Below are 20,263 nucleotides of genomic sequence, written 5' to 3' on the forward strand. Positions count from 1 at the left end.
CATTCCTATCTCTCAACTTCCATACCGGCCTTGACCTCTCCCTACTCCTCCCTTCCATAGTTCTCAGACCCTAAGGATTGCCAAGGTGGTGGCAGACTCAGAAAGCAACCCCTCTGCTGGTGGCAGACAGGCCGAGCCTGCGACTGAGCAGGGACTGAGGGAGCTGCTAAGTGCTTGCCTACTGTGCTACGTGCCAAAGCATTTTTTTTTTTTTGCATTTCACACGGTGCCTTTGTCCTGTGGTTATATGTGTGGGTGTGCAGATGACCTTGTTAGGACAGAGAGGGCATCCCTTTGTGATTAACCTTCAGGCCCTCCCACCAGCTCTGAGAAGTTTCCCACCTTAGCTGAGTGTGGGAAGTCTTGGTCCTGAACGACTGAGACAGGAAGCCAGGGAGGCACTGGTAAGAGACCCCAGCAGCGGCCAGGCCTGGCACCCCTCAGACCCTCCTTACTCTCGGGGCGGCTCACAGAGCCGCCCCCACCCCCCACATTCCCTCCTGCCAGGCGGGAGTCCAGGTGGCACAGATTCAGGTCAGGGCTAAATGTGGCTTCACAGCCCAGCTTGGCTTCTCTTCTCAGCACCAGCTTGTTAAGAAATAAATATTTATACCTGGCACCTGCCTTTTCCCAAGGCCTGGAGGCCCCTTCTGTGAAGGTTCACACTGAATCCCCAATCCCCTCGCTGAACCCCCAATCCCCTAGGTACCATCTCAATCCTGAAATGAGCTGGCCCCCTTGCCCCTGCCCCTAGAGTAGGGGCCGGAGATGCTCCTGTGGAAGCGGGGCAGCAGCTGGTTCCCTGATTTAGTGAGGACTGCTGTGTAAAGCCAAGGAGGGGGCAGCAGGGGAGCAGGTGACAGGAGGGATAAATCACCTCCACAGCAAGCCTCTGGCTCTGGCTGGGGCTGCCAGGACAAAAGCCCAGGCGGGGCCACCCCAAAGGGCAGACGGTTGCAGCTGCTCTTTCTCTTCTCATCCCACTTGGCCTTTCTTCCCCACCCATTTCCGCACCCTCCTTGTGGGGTGGACTAGCAGCGCAGGAAAGCATCGATAGAACTACTGATTAACTAAAGTACTTGTACATTCAGGTAACACCCCTGCTTACCCACCTATGAGCCCCTTTGTCGTGCCTTCCTAAATATTTACAGGGATGCCTTATGGCTCACTGCCTGGCTCGTAGTAGGCACTTAAAAATATTGGTTGAATAAATGAATTAATGAATGAACGAACACAAGCTTTAGAGCTAAACGATTCTGATTCATGTCCTAGCCACACCACCAATCCATCTTGGGTCCTCGGGCAAGTCACTGCTCTAAGGCGGGCCTCGGTACCCTCTTGTGTCCAGTGGACACAATGATGACAGAACCTAGCCAGTTACCTCACTGGTTTCTGGGAGGGCCTCATGGGAGAAAGGATGTGAAAGTATATTGCAACTCATCCTGCGAGTCTTGGTTGTTAGTATTTAGTACTTACTATGTACAAGACACAGTGGGAGCTGCCAAGATGGTGTAGCCTTGGGCTCTGCCCTTGAGAGCCACACTCTGGGGACATATGCCTGTTGGCTCCCCTTTGGCTCTCACATCGCTGTGTGCCCCCACCTTTGCCCCAAGCCCTCCATGTACCCGTGAACTCACCGTCCTGTCCACACAGGCCACAGAGCGCCCGGCAAAGAGGCTGGCCACGCCACGGGCCACGTTGACCTCATCGCTCAAGACGTCTTCCCACCGGCCATTGCGGAACTTGAACAACTTGTCCGTGTACGTGGCCACCCCTGGAGAGAGGAGGAAAGGGAGGCTGGTGGACGGTGAACCAGGGTGCAGGTACGTCTCAAGGCACCTGCCACTAGGTGGTTGGGGCTGCAGGTAGATAGGTCATATGCTCAAGGTGAGTACGCCTTGCAGAACTCACTCAAGCAGGTGAGACTCCACTGTTTGGGGGGCACTTAGGTATCTTCAGTTGAGAAAAGAGACTCTGAGGCTTATGAAAATGGCCAGCCTATGGAAGAAACGTTACTGCTACCGTGCGCCTGAGATGACCCTCGACGGCTGGATTTCACATTCTGGACTGTGCTCCTTATGACATCGTCAGAGAGATCCCAGATCGCTAGTATGTCAGCACACAGACTCAACCCAGAATGTCTTTTTCTCTAGGAGCTGCACCTTACATTCTCTGCTGGATTGCAGGACCTGATTTGGGCCTCGGAAGAAACTGGGTGGGTCTTCAAGTCCTGACTGAGGAAGGGCCTGGAAGGGGCTAACAGGTCTACACTTCCACCCTCGGGGAACCAGTTCAGGCAGCACTGGGTGGTCCCTGCTCCCAGCACTGGGAAGCCCTACAGGATAGTGGTCTCTACTTCTTTGGGATACTGACCCTGTGAGAACTGTATGGAGACCAAGGCCCCTCAGCTCAGGGAGTCTGCACCACACAATATGCCATATGGAACTGCAAGAGGTCTGTGGCCTCCTGAAGCTCATTCATGGCCAAGAGGCTTTGTTCTGGGGATGTGGGGAGGAACTCCAGTGGCTGGAGCGCTAGCCCTTCTGAGACCACTAAGGCAGACCTCTCCCCTCTGCCCTCACCCTTAGTTTATTTCTTGTAAATGTGAGACGCACAGTATTCATATTTTAGGCAAGATCATGTTCTACCCTCTCACACAGAAATACAGGGGAGGAGCCACTGAAGGAATTGGGGTAGGTAGCTTGGGGAAGAGTGGACCTGGGGACAGAGCCCGTGGACTTGACTCTCTGGCTGGCCCAGGGGAGAGGAAATGGGCTTAGCCTGAGAAGTGTGGTGCAGCGGTTAAGACCCCTGGATTTAGAGTAAACAAGCATGGGTCTCAGTCTTGGTTCCGCCTAGATTCTAATTATTGACTTTGGGCAAGTTGCTTAGCACTTCTGAGCCTTAGTTTTCTTATTTGTAAATAGAGATAACAATAATAACCACATTCAAGTTTACCATGAGGAATGAATGATATGATGCACATTAAAGGTAGCACAGTGTCTCCCCAAAGTGGTAGGTATCAGAGAGAAATGACCATTCCCATTTCATAGATGAGATTCTCTCAAAGTCCTTTAGGGACATCAGTTCTGTCTCGCAGGGTTTTGGTGAGCGTCAGTGTGAGAATGAATGAATGAGTGTGAGTGTGAGTGTGAATGTGTGAGTGTGTGAATGTATGAGAATGAGTGCATACGTAGGTGAGGGCAGTGTATAAAAGACCCTTAAGTGGCTTGGCCCAGGAGAGGACAAAAGTTTTGCTTTCTGAGTGGCCTCACAAGAGGACCTCCAAAGGCCACGGTGACCCATGGGGGCTGGCGGGGTCTGCAGTTGGTCTCAGGGATGTTTGCCAGACACCAGGGAGCTGGCCCTAGAGCAGAGCCATCCTGCCCTGCCTGACAATCATCGGGGCACAGAGGCCTTGTCCAGGGGAGAGAAAGTTCCTTTAAGAGCAAAGCAAGAAGCAGATCCAAGAAATCGGCAAGCATTTGTTCAGGTGGAGGCTTGGGCTGAGGAGCTGCAGCTGGGACCCGCACAGAGCTGCTGTGAGTAGGAGGGAGCCCCACGGGGCAACTGAGGGGCCAGTTCCAGACAGACGCATAGGCGCTGCTCTGACTCTGGGAGCTCAGGGGCCTGGGCTGGTTCCTTATCTTCTTCTGGCCTTGGTTTCCTCACGGGAGAGTTGGGGGTAACAGCTGCACCTCCCCCCATCACGGCGTCACTGTGAGAATTACAGGAGAAATCACACTGAAGCCTGACCCCAGGTCAGGCACCTCGAATTACTTATCAGCAGCTCCACACCCCCCAGGTCCACAGCCCCTGCCGCAATCTCTGGGGACAAGATGCATTTAGAAATTTAGATTTTCCTTTTAGTTTAGAAAGGTAACACAATGTACACACCATTTATTACATAACACCCCCAGCAGGGACTGGGGCGGCACCTGTAATTATACACATTAATATTTCTGCAGTGAAATATATGAATATTCACACTAAGTGGGATAAATAAAGCCTATAAATAGCTCACGTCAGCTCAGGACAGGTTTTGCTATCAATTCAGCACTTGAAGCTTTCAGAGCGTTTTGGATTTGAGGACTGCGGAAAGGGACTGTGGACCCAGACTGCCATCCTCGTGGCTGGACCCGAGGCAGTGGCAGGCTTGTCATCGCTTCCTGATGTCTGGGGGGCCTCCGAATGGCCCTGCAGGCTTCCCAGTCTCTAGCCTTCACCAACCGTGAGTGACCCTTGCCCTTCTCTGTCAAACCAGGGCCCCTTTAGACTGCCCGTCCAGTTAGTCTAGTCCCCCCTGAAATATCGAGGTTCAACTCCGCCAAAGCCTGGGCCAGGTGAGAGAGGAGCTGCCAGCGGCTGGAGCTCTGCAGAGCTCTGACGGATACTTCCACACGCAGTGGGAGAAACTGCTCCAGCCGCCGAGTTTGTGCATCAGGTAGACAGAAGAAGAAAACAGGCCCAGGCTCTCTATCCCCATCTGTTTGCGTCGTCACCTCCAATTCCTCCTGGCCACCCAAGACAGAATTTCCCAAAGTGTACTTTCTCTGCTCTCTGTGAGCTGCCTGGTGAAAAGACTTGGTGATCATTGGAGTTTGGGAAAGACCACACATCTTCCATCTCCCTCTTGGAGATTCACAATGAACATCCGTCTATTAAAACTTTGAAAAGCCCTGCAATAAATTACCTTCTTAATTTTATTTAATCCCGCCTTTCTCAAACAAACTTGGCCACAGAACTCCTTTTTGCAGCTCACCTATTAGCATCCTGTGGAACTCGTGCTATTCTTAGCAAATTGCTGTCCTCGGGTGTTGATGTCTGGCCAGGCTCTGGGTTTTTGACCAGAGGGGTCAGAGTATCCAGTGACGTTAGCCTCTTCCCCACTTCCAGCCTCCTGGCTTCCGAGCTGACCGAGGACGCCCAGAAGAATAAACTAATTAAGGTAAAATGTGCAGCAGCGATGCGGAGCCTTGTAGATCATAAATGGGAACGGCAAAATCAATGGCAGCCCTTCTGCAGGCAGAGGCCCGCGGCCTGGGCGATAGGAGGGATGGGAGCCCGTGATTTAGGGAGAGCAAACGCTCTGGCAGCTGCAACCTGGGTAATTAGGAGTGTCAGGAAGACAGATAAACAGCGGGCCGTGTGGGTCGATGGCACTGGCAATAAACACCCAGCGCTGGCCCCTGGCCCACGTCAGCACCTAATCCTGCCTGTGGCTCCTTGTAGCTCCACTCTGCCCTGGGGTCCCCCCACTGAGTTGAGGGGATGGTCAGCTGCTCGGGAAGGGGAGAGGCTGCTAGTTGCAGGAGAGGGGGGCTCTCCTAAGTCTCTGGGGAGGGGACTTTGAGAGAGTGGGGGCCTGGGAGAAATAGGAGAGTGTTCAAAGGCAGGGCAGGGGGCTCTGGATGTCACAGCTCCTGTGAGAGGCATATCTGGGTACTCCCACTCCCACCCCGACTTTGACATCTTGGCATCGAAGGAGACTTGAAGGTCTCAGAGTCCCGTGAAACTGCCAAGGAAGGCCCAGTGGGTGAGGCTCAGGTGTCCACCAGGCCCTGCTTGGTGCCAGGTGCTGTGGGAGGCCACAAGGAAGTAGGAGTCTTGGGTCCCTGACTCGGGGTGCTCACTGTCTATTTGACAGCATGAGAGATAGGTAGCAGAGATGCCATGGGACCATAGTAAAACTAATATTACTTAACATTTCTATAGCACTTTCTATGTGCCATGCACTGCACATATGTCCACTTACTAATCCCCACCCCAAGCCCATGAGATGGATACTATTTTCATGCCCAATTTCAGAGGAAGGACCTGGGGCATAAGAGACAAGGGGACTTGCCTAAGATCCCACAGCTAGCAGAGCTCCTTAGGGTAGGACAGGACAGCACATCCCGGAGCTGCTGTGAAATCAGGACAGAAGAGGACACAGTGATCGGGGAGGGCTTCATGGTGGAGGAGGCACCTGAGCGGGGACTTGAAGGGTCAGAGTAACAACAACAATGACTGGTTTATAGAGTACTTAGTAGGCCAAACTTAGTAGGCCAAACATGAAGAATTCCCTTTTACACCTGTCATCTTGACTAAACCCCACAGCCACCCTGAGGTACAGATAGAGTAATTGAGGGGCAGAGAGGTTAAGTTATTTGCCCCAAATCACAGAGCTAATAAATGGTGGAGACAGATTCAAACCCAGGTCTTTCTGACTCCAAAATTTGTGCTTCTGAACTTTACACTCTGTGGCTTAGTCAGAGAGGAGGGGTGGGTTTGGGGCAGGCAGGTGTCATAGACAAAGGCACAGAGGGGCGCTGAGTTTGCTTAGTGAGAGGGTTCGTGCAGGTGGGGGAGGAGAAACACGGCGGGGCGGCAGAGAGCCACTACTTCTAGGACTGAGGGCGGGGGTTGTTGGTAGTTTCTGATCTGGGGAAGACTGTTTCCAGAGGATTCCTCTGGCAATGGAGTGAGTGGGAGGCTAGCAAGGGAGAAAATGAAGGGGGCTGGCCACTTTTTTTGTAGTTCTTGCTTGATCCAGGATGACAACAACAATGGGAGTGGGGAGTGGGTGCTGGGTGCGGGAAGGGCAGGATGAACTGGCCAGCCAGAGCAAGGGACTGGCGCACCATGTGGGACGGTGATGGAAGCGGGGACATTGGGCCAGCTGGGGGTGGGAGCAGGAGCTTGGCTGCAGACAGTTTGCGTTTGAGGTAGTGGGAAGGCGTGCTGAAGAGGTCATGGCCATGAGGGATGACAGCTCGCAAAGCAGTGAGGCTGGAGCTGGGGACAAAGGAAAAGACCAGGGCTACAGACGAAGTCCAAGGAGCAGCCGCGTTTGGGTGGAGGAGGAAGAACGAGGGGCAGAGAGGGAGGAGTCATCGGACATGTAGAAAAGGGGGAGGTTCTGCATTGAGGGCAGCAGTGTCAGTCAAGCAACCGGTACTCCATTCTCCATCCCCTGCTCCCCTCCACATCCAGTTCTACCCCCCACCCCCACCCACCAGAGGCAACTTGGAGCCACTGGGAGGGTGAGTTTGGGCCATAAAAAGCTTTCCCCAAGGATCACTGGCCTGAGTGCCTCCTTCCTCAGGGGTGGCCCAACCCTAGGGAGACGACCTGACTTGTGGCCTGGTCTTGGTGGCAAAGAGAAGGGTGAGCAAATATGTGTGGCAGGGCAGAGGCTCAGCCTCTGACCTCATTCATAAGGCAGAGAGTACTGACGAACAGCAGAGCTGGGGAGGTAGCCAGCAACATCCCTGGCCTAGGCTGACCTTGGGCAACGCACAAACTTGTCTTTTTCCTATCTGTAAAATGGAATAATGAGAATGGCCACCTATTATCAAGTTGTTGTAAGAGTTACATTAGATAATGTAAGTAAAGTTCTTAGAACAATACCTGGCACATAAATTTAATAAATAATGACAGTATCATTATTATATCATTATCATCATCCTCGTCCTCATCCTCACCATCATCACCACCATCACCCTCATCCTCATCACCACCACTATCATCATCATCATCATCATCATCGAGGGAACTACAGGGTGTGACTATTGCAGGTCCTTATAAGCCACATCCTAGGAGGCAATTGTGACATTAAGTATAAAATGCTTTATAAGACTTAGTCAATGAAAAACTGGGAAAGCAGTAATGGCCCCAGGGGAAGAAAGAACTAGTTGAGGCAAAGGACATTTTAAAAAAAGAATAAACCCGGGCTCCCCTGTGTCCCCCTATATAATTTCCGACCCCGGTCTTCCTTTCCATCCCAGGGTGAAGAAAGAAATCTGATCAACCCCTGTCTGCCGCTTCACCCGCATTACTTCATTTAGCCCTCCCCATAGTCATATCAGGAAGATAGAGCCTACATTTTACAGAGAGAAATGGGGGCTCAGAGGGTAAAGTCATTTACTTAAGTTTGCACAGCTGTTAAGTGGCAATGCCGAATTTCAAATTGTGGTCTTACTGCAAAGCCCCCCTCCTCCCCCATATTAAAGACCTGGGGTGGAGGCTGGGGGAGGGAAGTCCCCAGATCCCAAGGAGCTTCGTTACAACAAAGAAAATGACCTTCAGAGCTCCAAACTCTTTATGCTGCTGCTCTGACAGCCTCACCCTTTCTTGCTGCTTATGGGACTACATGTGAATAAGGCACAGTAGGGGTGGGGGGAAGGAGCCTGAGCAGTTCATGAGCTCGTCTTCCCAGATGGGGCCATGCTGAAAATCAGTGACTGTACGTACATCCAAGGGAAACATCACTGGGGATTAGGAGACCATAGGATCCATTTCAGGGCCTACAGAATGCTAGAAAAAGAGGGCGGAGACACAGGGCAATGTATCTCAGGCTTTACCAATCATAGAAACGCCTGGACATCCTGTTAAAAATGCAGGTTCTGGTCCAGTAGGTCTAAGGTGGGGCCTGAGATTCTACGTTTTTATGAGCCTCTAGCCGTTGCCAGTGCTGCTGGGCTGCAGAACCACCTTAAGTAGCAAGGTGTAGAGTATCTGGGTACAGTTGGCACTGGGCCTATGTGAAGGAGCTGCTGGACAATGGGTGTGCTCGCTCTCAAAAGCAGAAGGCTCATCTGCTATGTAGGCAGAGGAGGCTGGAAGTGCAACCCTACCCCAATTCCCTTTCTTCTCTCTGGCACAGTGACTGATGCCTCCTCTCTGAGAGGTTACAGAAGCCCCTGCTGAAGGCCTAAGTATAACACAGAGACCCAGAAGGCATCAAAGAAAAGGGTGATAAATTCAAGTCCACAAAAAGAAAAATTTTCCACATTGCAAAGCCCACCATGAGCGAAGACAAAAGAAAAATGGCAAACAAGGTGAAACTACTTGCAACTTGTATTACAGAGGGCTAATTTTCCTAATTTATAAAGAGGTGTTACAAATCAATAAGGAAAAGGCCAATAATCAATAGGAAAAATGGGCAACGGCTATGAGAAGACAGAGATTCAAATACATAAAAATATGCTCAGCCTCACTCAGTTTAGGAAAAATGAAAATTAAAACTATATTTAGGTACCAATATTTTCCTATCAGACTGGCAAATACTTAAAAAAAAAATGATGACACATTGTGTTGGTGAGAATGCTGGGAAATGCTCACTTGCATCAGAGCTGATGGGAAGGTAATTAGGACTGTCCCTTTGAAGCACAATTTGGCAACGACTATCAAAACTACACATGTATATTCCTTTGATGTAGCAATTTCATTTCTACGAACTCGCAGAGAAACACCTGCAATTGTGGAAAATGGCATGTTGTACAAGCTTATTCATTTGGTGGCACTGTTTGTCAGAGCAAAAGATTGCAAAGGATCTAAACGTTCATCACTAGAGGACCAATTCAATGAGTGGCAAATCTGTACCGTGGAGTACTACACAGCCATAAAAAGAATGAGCGAGCACTCTGCTGTCGTGAAATAATAACCCAAACTGATTGTTAAATGAAAAAAGTAAGGGGTGGCACTGTGAGTAGAGCGTGCTACTATTTGTGTAGAAAAGGAGGGAAGTATATGTAGACTGTGAAGACAGCAGAGGCAGTGACCATTCTCCTGAATGGAATAAGTGATAATTCATGCGGTAAGTGGCGGGGCTCAGAGCTCACGCTGACCCATCCAGCGCTCGTGCTCCTGCAACTCCAGTTCACATGGGCAGGAGAGCCCAGGGCCATGCAGTGCAGCAGCTGGAGTGGCCAGGGCAGGACCCCTGGGGGGATGGGCTCTGGGAGTTGTAGCAGGTTCTGGGTTCCTGGATGCAGGGGCGGGTGCTGGGACCAGCCTCTTGTGCCCCTTCGTCCTGCACCTACTCCTACTTGGTTTTCACCATGTAGTGTTGCTTGAAACACACTGGCTTGTATTTTTCCAGGTCAGTTAAGCCATAAGCTTGATTTCCTGGCCCAGACCTTCTTGGGATTGTGGTTGATCTTCCTGTTCCCTTCCTCTTACCCACTTTCTAACTCTTAACCCTTGACCCATGTCCTCCTGGTACCATCTTCTGAGCGGTGCCTTGTTTACACTATGGTCCTTTTCTCTTTCTGTTCCTAACAGTCTCTCTCTCCTATGGGCCAGGAGGGAGACCTGTGTCCCCTCTGTCCAGGACAGTTCCAGAGGCCCTGGCTTTCTTTATGCCACAGAATTATAACTGTCACTTAGAGATATTTACTAAATGACATAAACACGTCTTTGGTCCTGGAAATACAGTAGCAAACAAGGCAATTTCCATCTCCATGGAATTTAGTAGAAGAGTAGAAGGGATGAACTACAAACAAATATATAACATACTTTCAGGTAGTGGTAAGTGCCATGAAGAGAAATAAAGCAAGTTAAGGGCATAGGAAGTGATCGGGGTACTATTTTAAGGTGTTCGGGGAAGACCTCATCTGAGGAGGGGCCTGAATGAAGGTAAGGAGTGAGCCGTGAGAACAGTGGTGGGAAAAGCATTTCAGGCAGAGGGAACAGCAAGTACGAAAGCCTCAGGTGGGAATGTGGTAGCAAGAGGAAGAGTAGAGAGAATGAGGTCAGAAAGGCAAACTGGCTCATGTCAGGAGGGGCGGGGCAAGGGATGGTAAAGAATTTGGATAGACTCTATGGAGCCACTGGAAGGAGCTGAGCTTATGAAGTTGACATTACATTTCATGCTCTACGGATGAAGGGCTTGAGACTGAAAGAGGTCAAGTATCTTGCACAAAGTCACCAAGTAAGAAGCAGATAGATCCCAGGTTGTTCGAACTGACCCCCACAGAACACTGACAGGATGCAGAGTTCCAGCTGTCTTCCAGTGACCCCAGTGCATGACATCCCAAAGGCTGGCTGAGGGAGAGGACAGGGACTGTCCCTTGACGGGTCCCTCTGATGCTCCAGCACAGGCTAAAGGAGTCCCCAATCGTATGCCACGGGCAGGTGGGGGCTGGCTGGGGACATCTAGAGAGGATCTCAGGTTCCCTGCAGTTGGCAGGATGGCAATGGCCGAGTGTCGTGCCAGCTGGACCCAAGGAAATGCTGACACGGCACAAATGTCCTGGCTCCACACCCGCCCACTGTCGATGAATCAATTGAATCACTCAACTGAAAAATTAACTCAAACCCACAGACATCCCTCAAACCCACAGAAGGTCACTGGGAGATGCACGCCTGGGGCTGAGGCTGCCGGGCACCGCCATCCTTACCTCAGCCCTGGGGACCCAGCTCCAGCTTCCCCTAGTGAAATACTTGTGCCCTCAAACCCAGGAAGCCCAGAACTTCCGGGGGCTCCATTCTGCCTGCCTCCCCTCGTCTGCCCTCTGTTGGCGAACCTTCTCTCAGGCCTCATGGCTCACGCCTCATTTGTTCTTTCTGGATTTATTTTTTTCAAGTTTTAATTGTGCTCTTAGGATATTCAAGGTCTGGCCAGGCCAGAAGGAGGCACAAAGTGGCCACTACAGGGATTTTGCCCTCAAGGAGCTTAGAGACCATGGGGATGGGAGAGGGGAGTCAGACACCCCAAGAAATATAAAGCTGCTTTGGAAATAGACTGTAAATTTCAAGAGGGCAAGATTTTTCTGTTTCATTCCCTGGGGCATCCTCAGTGTCTAGAATAGTGGCCGACACACAGTAGGTGCTCAATAAATATTTGTCCAATGAATGAACACATTAGTGAGTGAATGGGGCTATTGTCAGGCTGAGCATGGAACTAACATGCTCGGGGTAGTGGCCCCCAATCTCGACGGCACATGGGAATCTCCTAGAGATCTGATAACTGGTTAATCCCAGTTTCCGATTGGACTGGACTGGGGTACACCTTAGGAACCGGGAGACTCTAATGTGTAGCCTGCGCTGAGCACCACTGCTCTAAGATTTACAGTGGAACACTCTAAGAGCGTGGGAGGGGCTGCTGCTTCAGAGACACCTGACAGGTCCCATCCCAGGTGCTCTGCGCTTGGTGAGTTAGGAGGAGAATCTGTCCCCTTCTTCTGGCATCATGCCTGCTGAGCTCACCCCCCTCCCACAGTTCTCCCAGTTTCTGCTTCCCTGCCCTCTAACATCCTCCTGGGGATCTACCCCTTCCCCAGCCATCCTTTGCTGCTGTTCCCCTCCTGACCTTGCCCTACATTCAAGGGTTGATCAGCCCATCAATTAATTGTGTCCTAATCCAATCTTGGCTTGGTTGGAGAGAGGGCAGTAAATCCAGCTGGGTAATCATGTCCTGATATTTGTGTACGGATAATTACTATCTCTCAGGCCTCACTTGGTGGCAAGATGAGATGAAAACCCATAAAACACCACTTGGAGCCGTGGCTCTTTGTTTCTTGGCTGCACAAGGCTGGCCTCCATCCAGTCAAGCCTGCCCGTCCCTGCCCTTGGCACTGGCCCCAACCTCGTCTCTTCCCGTTCATGCAACTGGCAGAGCCCAACACGAGGGGCAGTCTGGGGCTGGATCTTGGCTTGGGCTCAACAACCAGTAAGGGTGATATTATGGGTCCTGGGGACAGCCAGTGTATGTGGGAAGGGGAGAGGCAAGGAAGGTGGTCCCCATAGCCCGGCAATTACCTGCCCCTAGGGGGTCTGGAGGGTCCAGGATGGTGAATACACAAGTGTGAAGCACAGAGTGTCCTCCAGACCAACCCAAGAGGCTGCTGCCATCTGGAGGAGTTCAGTGCACATCCGACCTGGCCCCACAGGGACGTGAAGCCCTGCCTCTCCCAGCAGACGCCCTGGCCTGGGACTTCCTAGAAGGTATTATGGCCCCCTGGGAGCAGACTTCATTCTAGTGGGCTGAGGTCAGGCCTGAAAGAATATGAGAGTTAGGGGCTGGAAACCACCCACAACCCCAAGAACACAGCTCCCAACCTGGATCTCCTCTAGGCCCCGAGGACACAGGATTGAGTAAGGACATAGAGTGTCTTGATGAAAAGAATGGAGCTGGAGTCAGACTCCTAGGCTTGAATCCTGGGACTTACAAGTTATGTGGCATTGGACAAGTCATGTGATCTCTTTATACCTCAGTTTCCTCAACTATAAAGTGGGGTACACCAGTACCTACCTAATTAGGCTATTATGAGGCTTAAATGAGATAACTATTATAAAGTGCTTAGATCAGGACCTGGCTTAAGTACTCGCTTTTATCATTACTGTGACTATTATTTAGCCTTATGCACATCAATTTCCTTCCTCCATTTCTTAGTGTATAGGACGTTGCTACTCAAAAGTGTGGTCCTTGGACCAGCAGCATCATCATAGCCTGAGAGTGTGAGCAGTGCAGGATCTCAGGCCCCACCCCAGACCTGTTGAGTCAGAATTTGCGTTTACACAAGACCTACAGCATCAGATGGTTGCTCTGGGCTAGGAAGGCTCCATGAACTCAAGGCCTGTCTTCCTCCAAGTTGTATCCTCAGCACTTAGCACCTCTAGTCTGGCATGGGGTAGATGCCCGGCAGGAATTTGTGAAGTGGATAAATGAGCTCAGCTGAAAGCTGAGGGGGCTCTTGAGAGGGTCAGAGCATTTTAGAAAGGTCCCCTCGAAGCAGCATGGAGGGCAGTTCCAGGGGGCCATCTCTCTGCTCTGGCAGCCACCTCAGTGAGAAGGGCTGAGTGGCTGAGCCAGGCATGAGCAGTGGGAAGGGACGGGAGGACTGGGGGCTGCTCAGACTGGGAGGTGAAGAGGACGTGAAGTCTGAAGGTGAGGACTGGGCCTCTGCTCAAAGTCCTCCATCTCCAGGCCCAGAGGCCAGGAGATGAGAACAAGTTTCATGCACAAGAGAAGAAATGGCCCTACTGCTGGGACGGAGTAAGGTCCTGGAGCCAGCAGGGGACTATCACTGGGGGAGCCCGTGACAGTAGCTTGAGGAAGGCCAGGGTCCCAAAGGCCTTGCCCCCAGCTGGTGCTGGGAGAAAGAAAGTGAGAAGCAGGAAGAGGCCCAAGGCCCCTAACCCTTACCTGAGAAGGCATTATTGGTGTTGAGGAAGTAGATCTCCTCACGGCCATCCCCGTCGATGTCACAGGCTGTGACTCCAATGGCGTTACCCTGCCGGTCCCGCAGCGCATAGTAGGGGGAGCTGCGCTCGTCCACTGCGATGTTCACCAGCCGCTTCTGGGCTCGGTCGTACTTCAGAACCAGGTTGGGGCCGTTGTACCTGGAGGCGGATGGGGAGGGGACATTGGGGAGGACCAGCTGGGCTGTCCGGTACCACCTGGCCAGCTATGGGCTCGGAGTCCTCCGGGAGAGGTCAAATGGGGCAATTCAGCTCTACAGTGTTTCCAGGGAACACTCAGTAGCCTCATCTCAGGGGTCCCTGGGTGTTTGACAAGTGTCCCTGAATCAGACATGGGCCCAGGCAAAGTGAGAGTCAACTGGGCCCACATGGGACACAATATAAGGAGCAGGCTGGTGCAGGGGAGTGGGCAGCCAGTGATAACCCCTTACCTCAGGCTATGCTGAAGAAAATGAGAACCTCCCAGACATTTACCTTCCTCATTTCAATGTAAAAGGCACTTCATATTTTTAATCTCATTAATTTAAATCTAACAATAATCATGGGAGGAAGGCGAGAAAGGCTGCATTGTTAACCCATTTTACAGATGAGGCAACTAATGAGCTTCGTCAGGGAAACTGGGGCTCAGAGAGGTCGAGTGCTCTTTCCAAGGTAACACAACTAGTGTCAGGCGCTGGGAATCAAACCCAGGCTTTTTCTGCTATCCCAAGAGCCCCTGCGTGAATGAGCTCAGAAGGAGCAGAGACTTTGTTGTTGAGGTTTGGAATGACTCTCTCCTGACAGAAAATTCCAGCATTTAAAGAGTAATATGAAATGAGCATCTCAAACAGGAGATTATAAATGCATCTAAAGTCATTAGGTGGACCTGCTGGATTTCTTTTGCTATAGAAACTCAAAAATACAACATTAAAGTTCTCATTAGTCCTCATCTCTCCCCTGTCTGACTCTCCTGCAGCCACATGGGCCCCAGGCACGGTCTTGCCTCAGAGACTTGGTAATTGCTGTTCCCTCCTCCCATCATGGTTTTCCTCCAAAATCCATCCACATGGCTATCTCCCTCCCTTTCCTCCTTCAGGCCCTGGCTCAGTTGCCCCTTCTCAGGGAGGCCTTCCTGCCCATTCCTGAAACTTTCAACCACCACTACCACCCTGCACTCCGATTCCTGCCCCCTGCTCTCTTTCCCATGGCTTTTACCACCAGTCTCTATCTTCTTGTTTGTCTCTTCCTTCTCTGTCTGATCCCACTAGAATGTCAGCTCCACAAGGGCAGAACTTTCTGTCTGTTTTGTTCCCCAGGGCCTAGAACAGTGCCTGGCACACAGCAGCTCAATAAAACTTGTCGAATGATTGAATGAGTGAGACCTCAGAGTTCATGTCTGAGACATAAGGGCTTAGGTGTCCCACAGTTGGTTTCTTCCCATTGCCTTTCCATCTGGAGAAAGCGACACGCCCAAGGTCACCGCCAGACAGCACAGCCATAAATGTCTGAAGGCCTCCTCCCACTCCTGGAGCACCAGCTTGCCGGGCCCTCCAAAGGAAGCCGGCCAAGCCCCATCCATTAGTCCCCTGCCTCCTGCCTTTGTTTTATCCTGAGTGAGCTCAGCTGCCAGCCTCTGGATGGTCCCTAGCAGAAAACACTTGGGGGAGGGCGGGGAGAACTCTCCAAGGTCTTTGAGAGAAATCACTTCTTGCTTTCCTGAAACAGATCCAACTTGGCCCTCTCCTTTGTCACCAAGATACAGAGCCAGTGAAGTTTTGGGGATGCTGAATAACTGGCTGGGCGCCTTCTGGCACCCACAATGTGTGAAAAGGGAGATGGAGCTCATGGGGGCTGAGTCAGCACCTGGTGATGGAAGGTCATGCCTTAGACGCCTTGACAAAGTGTGTCTGAGGGCTGTGTTGAGGGCACAGCATGACCGATGGGCCATATCCAGGCAGGAGAGACAGAACACTTGGGTTCCAGCACAGTCAGCAGCTGGCTCCAATCCCCGGGGATAGGAAGGGTTTTCTGGGTGCTAAACACTAGCTTTCCAAGGCTCCAGGTCTTCTGTTTGCTACCATCTCTATTGCTCCTCACAAGACACTACGCTCGTAGAGTGCTCAGCCTTGTTAAAAGCACTTTAACATGCATTGTCTCACCTGAATCCCATGTAATCCCAGAAAGAAGGTAGGCAAGGCATTTTACTAGAAAAAGAAACTGAGGGTCAAAGAGGCGAAGTGAGCTGTCTTATGTTACACAGCCCGAATATGGCAGCACTGGGCCTCTACCCATCTCCGGGGTCCGAATCCTGTGTTCTTTCCATGTTGCCTAGGATGCCAACACTCTTAGTTCTCTGCAATTTTTTCTGGCAGCCTCCTCCAAACTACCGACTGTGAGAAATGCCTGAGGACTTCATGTAAACAGTTTGCAAAGCGCTTTCTCATACTTGGTTTCATTAGCTTCTCGCAGGTCTTGACTCTGTCAGAGATTAGTTTTGTGACCTTGGCTAGTCAGTACCTCTCTCTAGGTTCTGGCTTTCTTTTCTGCAAAATGAAAGAGCTGGACTAAATCGGAGGGTTACACAATGTGTGGACAAATATGGCTGTGGGCTCTCCCCTCTCAGTTTCAACCCAACCATTTCTATGTTGATGCATTTTATTTTATGCATCGCATTCCATCAAATATTGTTTAAATCAGGGATTCCAGAGCCAGAGTTTAAAAGGCACTGGACTAGCAGCTCTGTGAGGGCCCTTCTGAGTCTGTGTCTCTTGGCCCACGAGTCTAACTCTAACCTTAGGAGATGGGCAGAGCAGGCGTGTCTCCTCCAGGTTACGGGTGGGGAGCCACCATATAAAGTCCCCACTAGATGCTGCACCTTGCAGCCCCTGTCCCTCTGGTCTCTCGGAATATCTTCATTATGCCCTGGAGCCAGATCCCAGGGAGAGGTGAGAAGCCATGTTTCCCTCACATATTAAGGTCAGTCCTTTCACCCTGAATCTGGGATGGTGGGTGTGTACACAAGGTCCTGCCCCTGTGGTGGTGGCCCTGGGGGAGCAGATGTCCCTGGATCATTTTTTCTTTGAAGATCTTGGGAGACGCTAGTTCTAGGGCAACCCCTAAGGAGACTACAGGGTAAGGTTGCTAGGCTGGCTCACATTCCTCCATCTGTTATAAAGTGAGCACTATAGAGTCCTACCCAACCTACATGGCAGCCTGGAATGAACCCTACTCTCTGCGCCCTTCTCTCTCACCACCATCCCGAGGGCTGCAGGCACGTAACCAGACCGGCAGCTCCTAGACAGGGTTCTCGACAACCCATGGTGAGGGCCAGGGGACAGTGCAGAGTTGTCACCCCTCTCTCCACCCGGGCTACCCTTTGCTGTCAGTCAACCTGGACTGACATCTGAGTTCTCACAATCTTCCCCCAAGACCACCAGCCTATTCCCTCCCCACCTTCTCCACAGAGCTGATGCTCCAGTGGAGTTCCTCTCCATCCCTCGAATAGGCTTGTCCCCCTTTGGCTTCTGTGACTTTGCTGCCCGCTTTGTGGGGAATGTTCTCCCAATCCTCCGCCCTCCCATGAAGCCTTCCCAACTGCTGCCTCGGCTGGATGTGATCTCTTCTCTGCATATCCACAGTGTTTTGCATCTTGCTCATTCCTGCGAGGGCAGAGTTGTTTGTGTTTCAATATCACTTCCCTCATTAAAACATATGCTTCTTGAGCCCTGGAAGCATGTAGATAAATCTCTGCATTTTTTTGCACCTAGAGCAATGCCTGGAGTAGAGAAGGTATCCAAGAAATGGCTATCCAATGCAAGAGTGAGTGAGTGAATGAGCAGATGAATAAATAAAAATAATCATGGGTAGCTTCTAAGCACTTTATACCTACTACCTCATTTCATCCTCATGACAATCGTAGGATTTTATAGATGTAGAAAATCTGTAGGCAATCTTACTAAGGTACAGAGGTTAGCCACAGTTTCTAACTCACCCACAGTCCCTCTGGGTGTCAGTCTCCATGTGAACAGGCCTGGGAAACGGGACATGAGGTATATGGGATTTCATGTTTCCTCTCTCTGACACCTGACAGAGATTGTTGGGCACTTCTAGAAATTCAAGAGGCTTTGAAACTCAGTTAAACAGGGTTAGGAAGTGGAACAGGGTCCCATGTTCTTGAAAAGCAAGTATGAAATCATAACATCCAAGGCTGGTACAGCAGGCAGAAGTGATTGGCTGAGTGGCAACTGGAAAATCTGCTTGGGAGACACCAGAAAGGCACAGCCTATACTTGTGTGAGTGCTGTCCAATTCTGTTGCCAGTCCACTGTGGGAAGACTGCTGTGGGCAACGAAGGGTCTGGGGGTTGGGCCCAGAGCAGCCTCGGTGTGAGCTCCTGGCCCTGACACTTTCTGGCTCTGACCTTGAATTTGTCAATTTCTCCAAGGTTCAGCTTCCTCATCTAAAACTTGGGGCTGCTACATACCTCACAGGATGGCTGTGAGAATAAGAGTATATGTGACAAGACTTGGTAAACTGTGAAGAGTTACACAATTGTATGTTCTCATCATTATTTAAAACAAAAACAAAAACAAAAACAAAAACAAAAACCCGAGGCACAATCTCTCACTTTCCAGTGATTATTTTGAGAGTTTCTAAACATACTCTAGTACTTCTCATCTAAAAACACCCCACCCTTGATCTCTCATCCTCTATGGGTGTACTTCTTTATTCCTTTTTATAACTAAATTTCTCAAAGAGTTGTCTTCACAAGCTGTCTCTACTTCCTCACCACCCATTTACCCCACCCCAATCCACATTCCACATCCCCCAACCCCAGCGAAGCCGCTCTTGTTACCGTTATTGGTGGCTTTTGAGTGGCCACATCATCTCCTTCGGCCTCTCAGCTGTTTTTGGCACAGCGGCCATTCTCTTAGCCTCCCCCGCACCACTTCCTTCTTAAAATACTCTGTTCTCTTGGCCTTGAGGGTGCTGTCTCCCTCTGGCTGTCCCCTCTCTCTGGTTCCCCTCCTTTTCCTTTTGTAGGTTCTTCCTCCTTACACTGCCCGCTTAATGTTGGAGTCCCCAGGCCTCGCCCTGGGTCTCCTTCTCTCTCTGGTCCCTTTCACTAGGGAATAACGTCCATTCTCATGACTGACAACTGCCATATTTATATCTCCATCCTAAATCCCCAGTCCAAGCTCAGACTCATATATCTGACTGCCTACCTGACATCTCTCCTTGCACCCTCCACAGTCATCTCTGATGGAACTATTGATCACTCATTCACCCTCCACCCTGCACTGGGCGCCCTAAAATACTAAAGCCAAAAACCTGGCACCGGCCTGGTTCCCCACCCCCTTGTCTTCACATCTAACCCATTGGCCAATCTCGTCATTTCTACCTCTTAAAATACTTTAAATCCTTTCTCTTCTTTCCTCTCCCATGGCCAGCATCTCTGGAGAGCTTCCTTTCTCTGTTTTATCACTTGCCCCCATCAATCCAATCCCCCACACTGTACCCACAGTCATATTTTTAACATACAAATCAGATCAGCCATTCTCCTGCTTTAAAAGATGTGTAGCATTTTCCCTCTACTTCCTTCCTGCTTCGTTCCACGGCTGGCTTCTTCTCATCCTTTAGGTCTCACCTTGAAAGGCATCTCAGAAAGATTTCCCCTCCTCAGTATTCCAAGCACTATATCTACTGTCCCACTCTTGTTTGGTTACCTATTTATTGAACATTTCTCCCAGTAAACCATGAGCTTCCTGAGGGCAGGAATTGTGTCTGCTTTGTTTTCTTCTATCTCCCTATCACCTAGTACATAATGAGCGCTCAATAAATACCTGTAGAGTGAACAACAGAAAAGGAGCCTATGGAAGGTACCAGATCATCACTGGGTGGCTGAGCAAAAGACTGACTGAACCTTGGCCCTCTACTTTCATTATTTACCAAAAGGTATGTACAAACGTAGTGATGGCAAAGAGGAGGCCAAGAGCTGGTGTCCTGGGTAAGGGTGAGCCAGAGCAACAAAGTGTTATGGATCGGTACAGAGGAGCAACCATTTTTTTGATTAAGAATCGTTGACCTATGTGAAAAAAAATCTCTTAGGCAGTTACATAAAGAAAAGACACATAAAAGGATATAATAATTATTGGGTACCTACTATATACTAGATATTGTGTTAAATAATTTATAGGTGATATCTCATTGTACATAAATTAAATTTTTTAATTTGAAAGATATAAAGTATGCTATTTTGAACATTAAAAATAAAGAACTTTCTTTTATTAAAAATGAAAATCATGAAAATGATATAG

General features: G+C 50.3%; 1 protein-coding gene across 1 annotated transcript in view; it reads right to left on the reverse strand.

The window, feature by feature from the left end:
- CRTAC1 (cartilage acidic protein 1) overlaps positions 1-20,263 on the reverse strand; it is a 144,419-nt gene that overhangs the window by 48,980 nt on the left and 75,176 nt on the right. The window contains exons 3-4 of the mRNA XM_023519843.1: positions 13,913-14,109; positions 1,638-1,774 (exon numbers count right to left, since the gene is read on the reverse strand). Of these exons, the coding sequence (XP_023375611.1) occupies positions 1,638-1,774; positions 13,913-14,109 (334 nt within the window). The remainder of the gene's footprint in view (positions 1-1,637; positions 1,775-13,912; positions 14,110-20,263) is intronic.

Source organism: Pteropus vampyrus, unplaced genomic scaffold (assembly GCF_000151845.1).
Source record: "Pteropus vampyrus isolate Shadow unplaced genomic scaffold, Pvam_2.0 Scaffold238, whole genome shotgun sequence".
Lineage (NCBI taxonomy): Eukaryota > Metazoa > Chordata > Mammalia > Chiroptera > Pteropodidae > Pteropus > Pteropus vampyrus.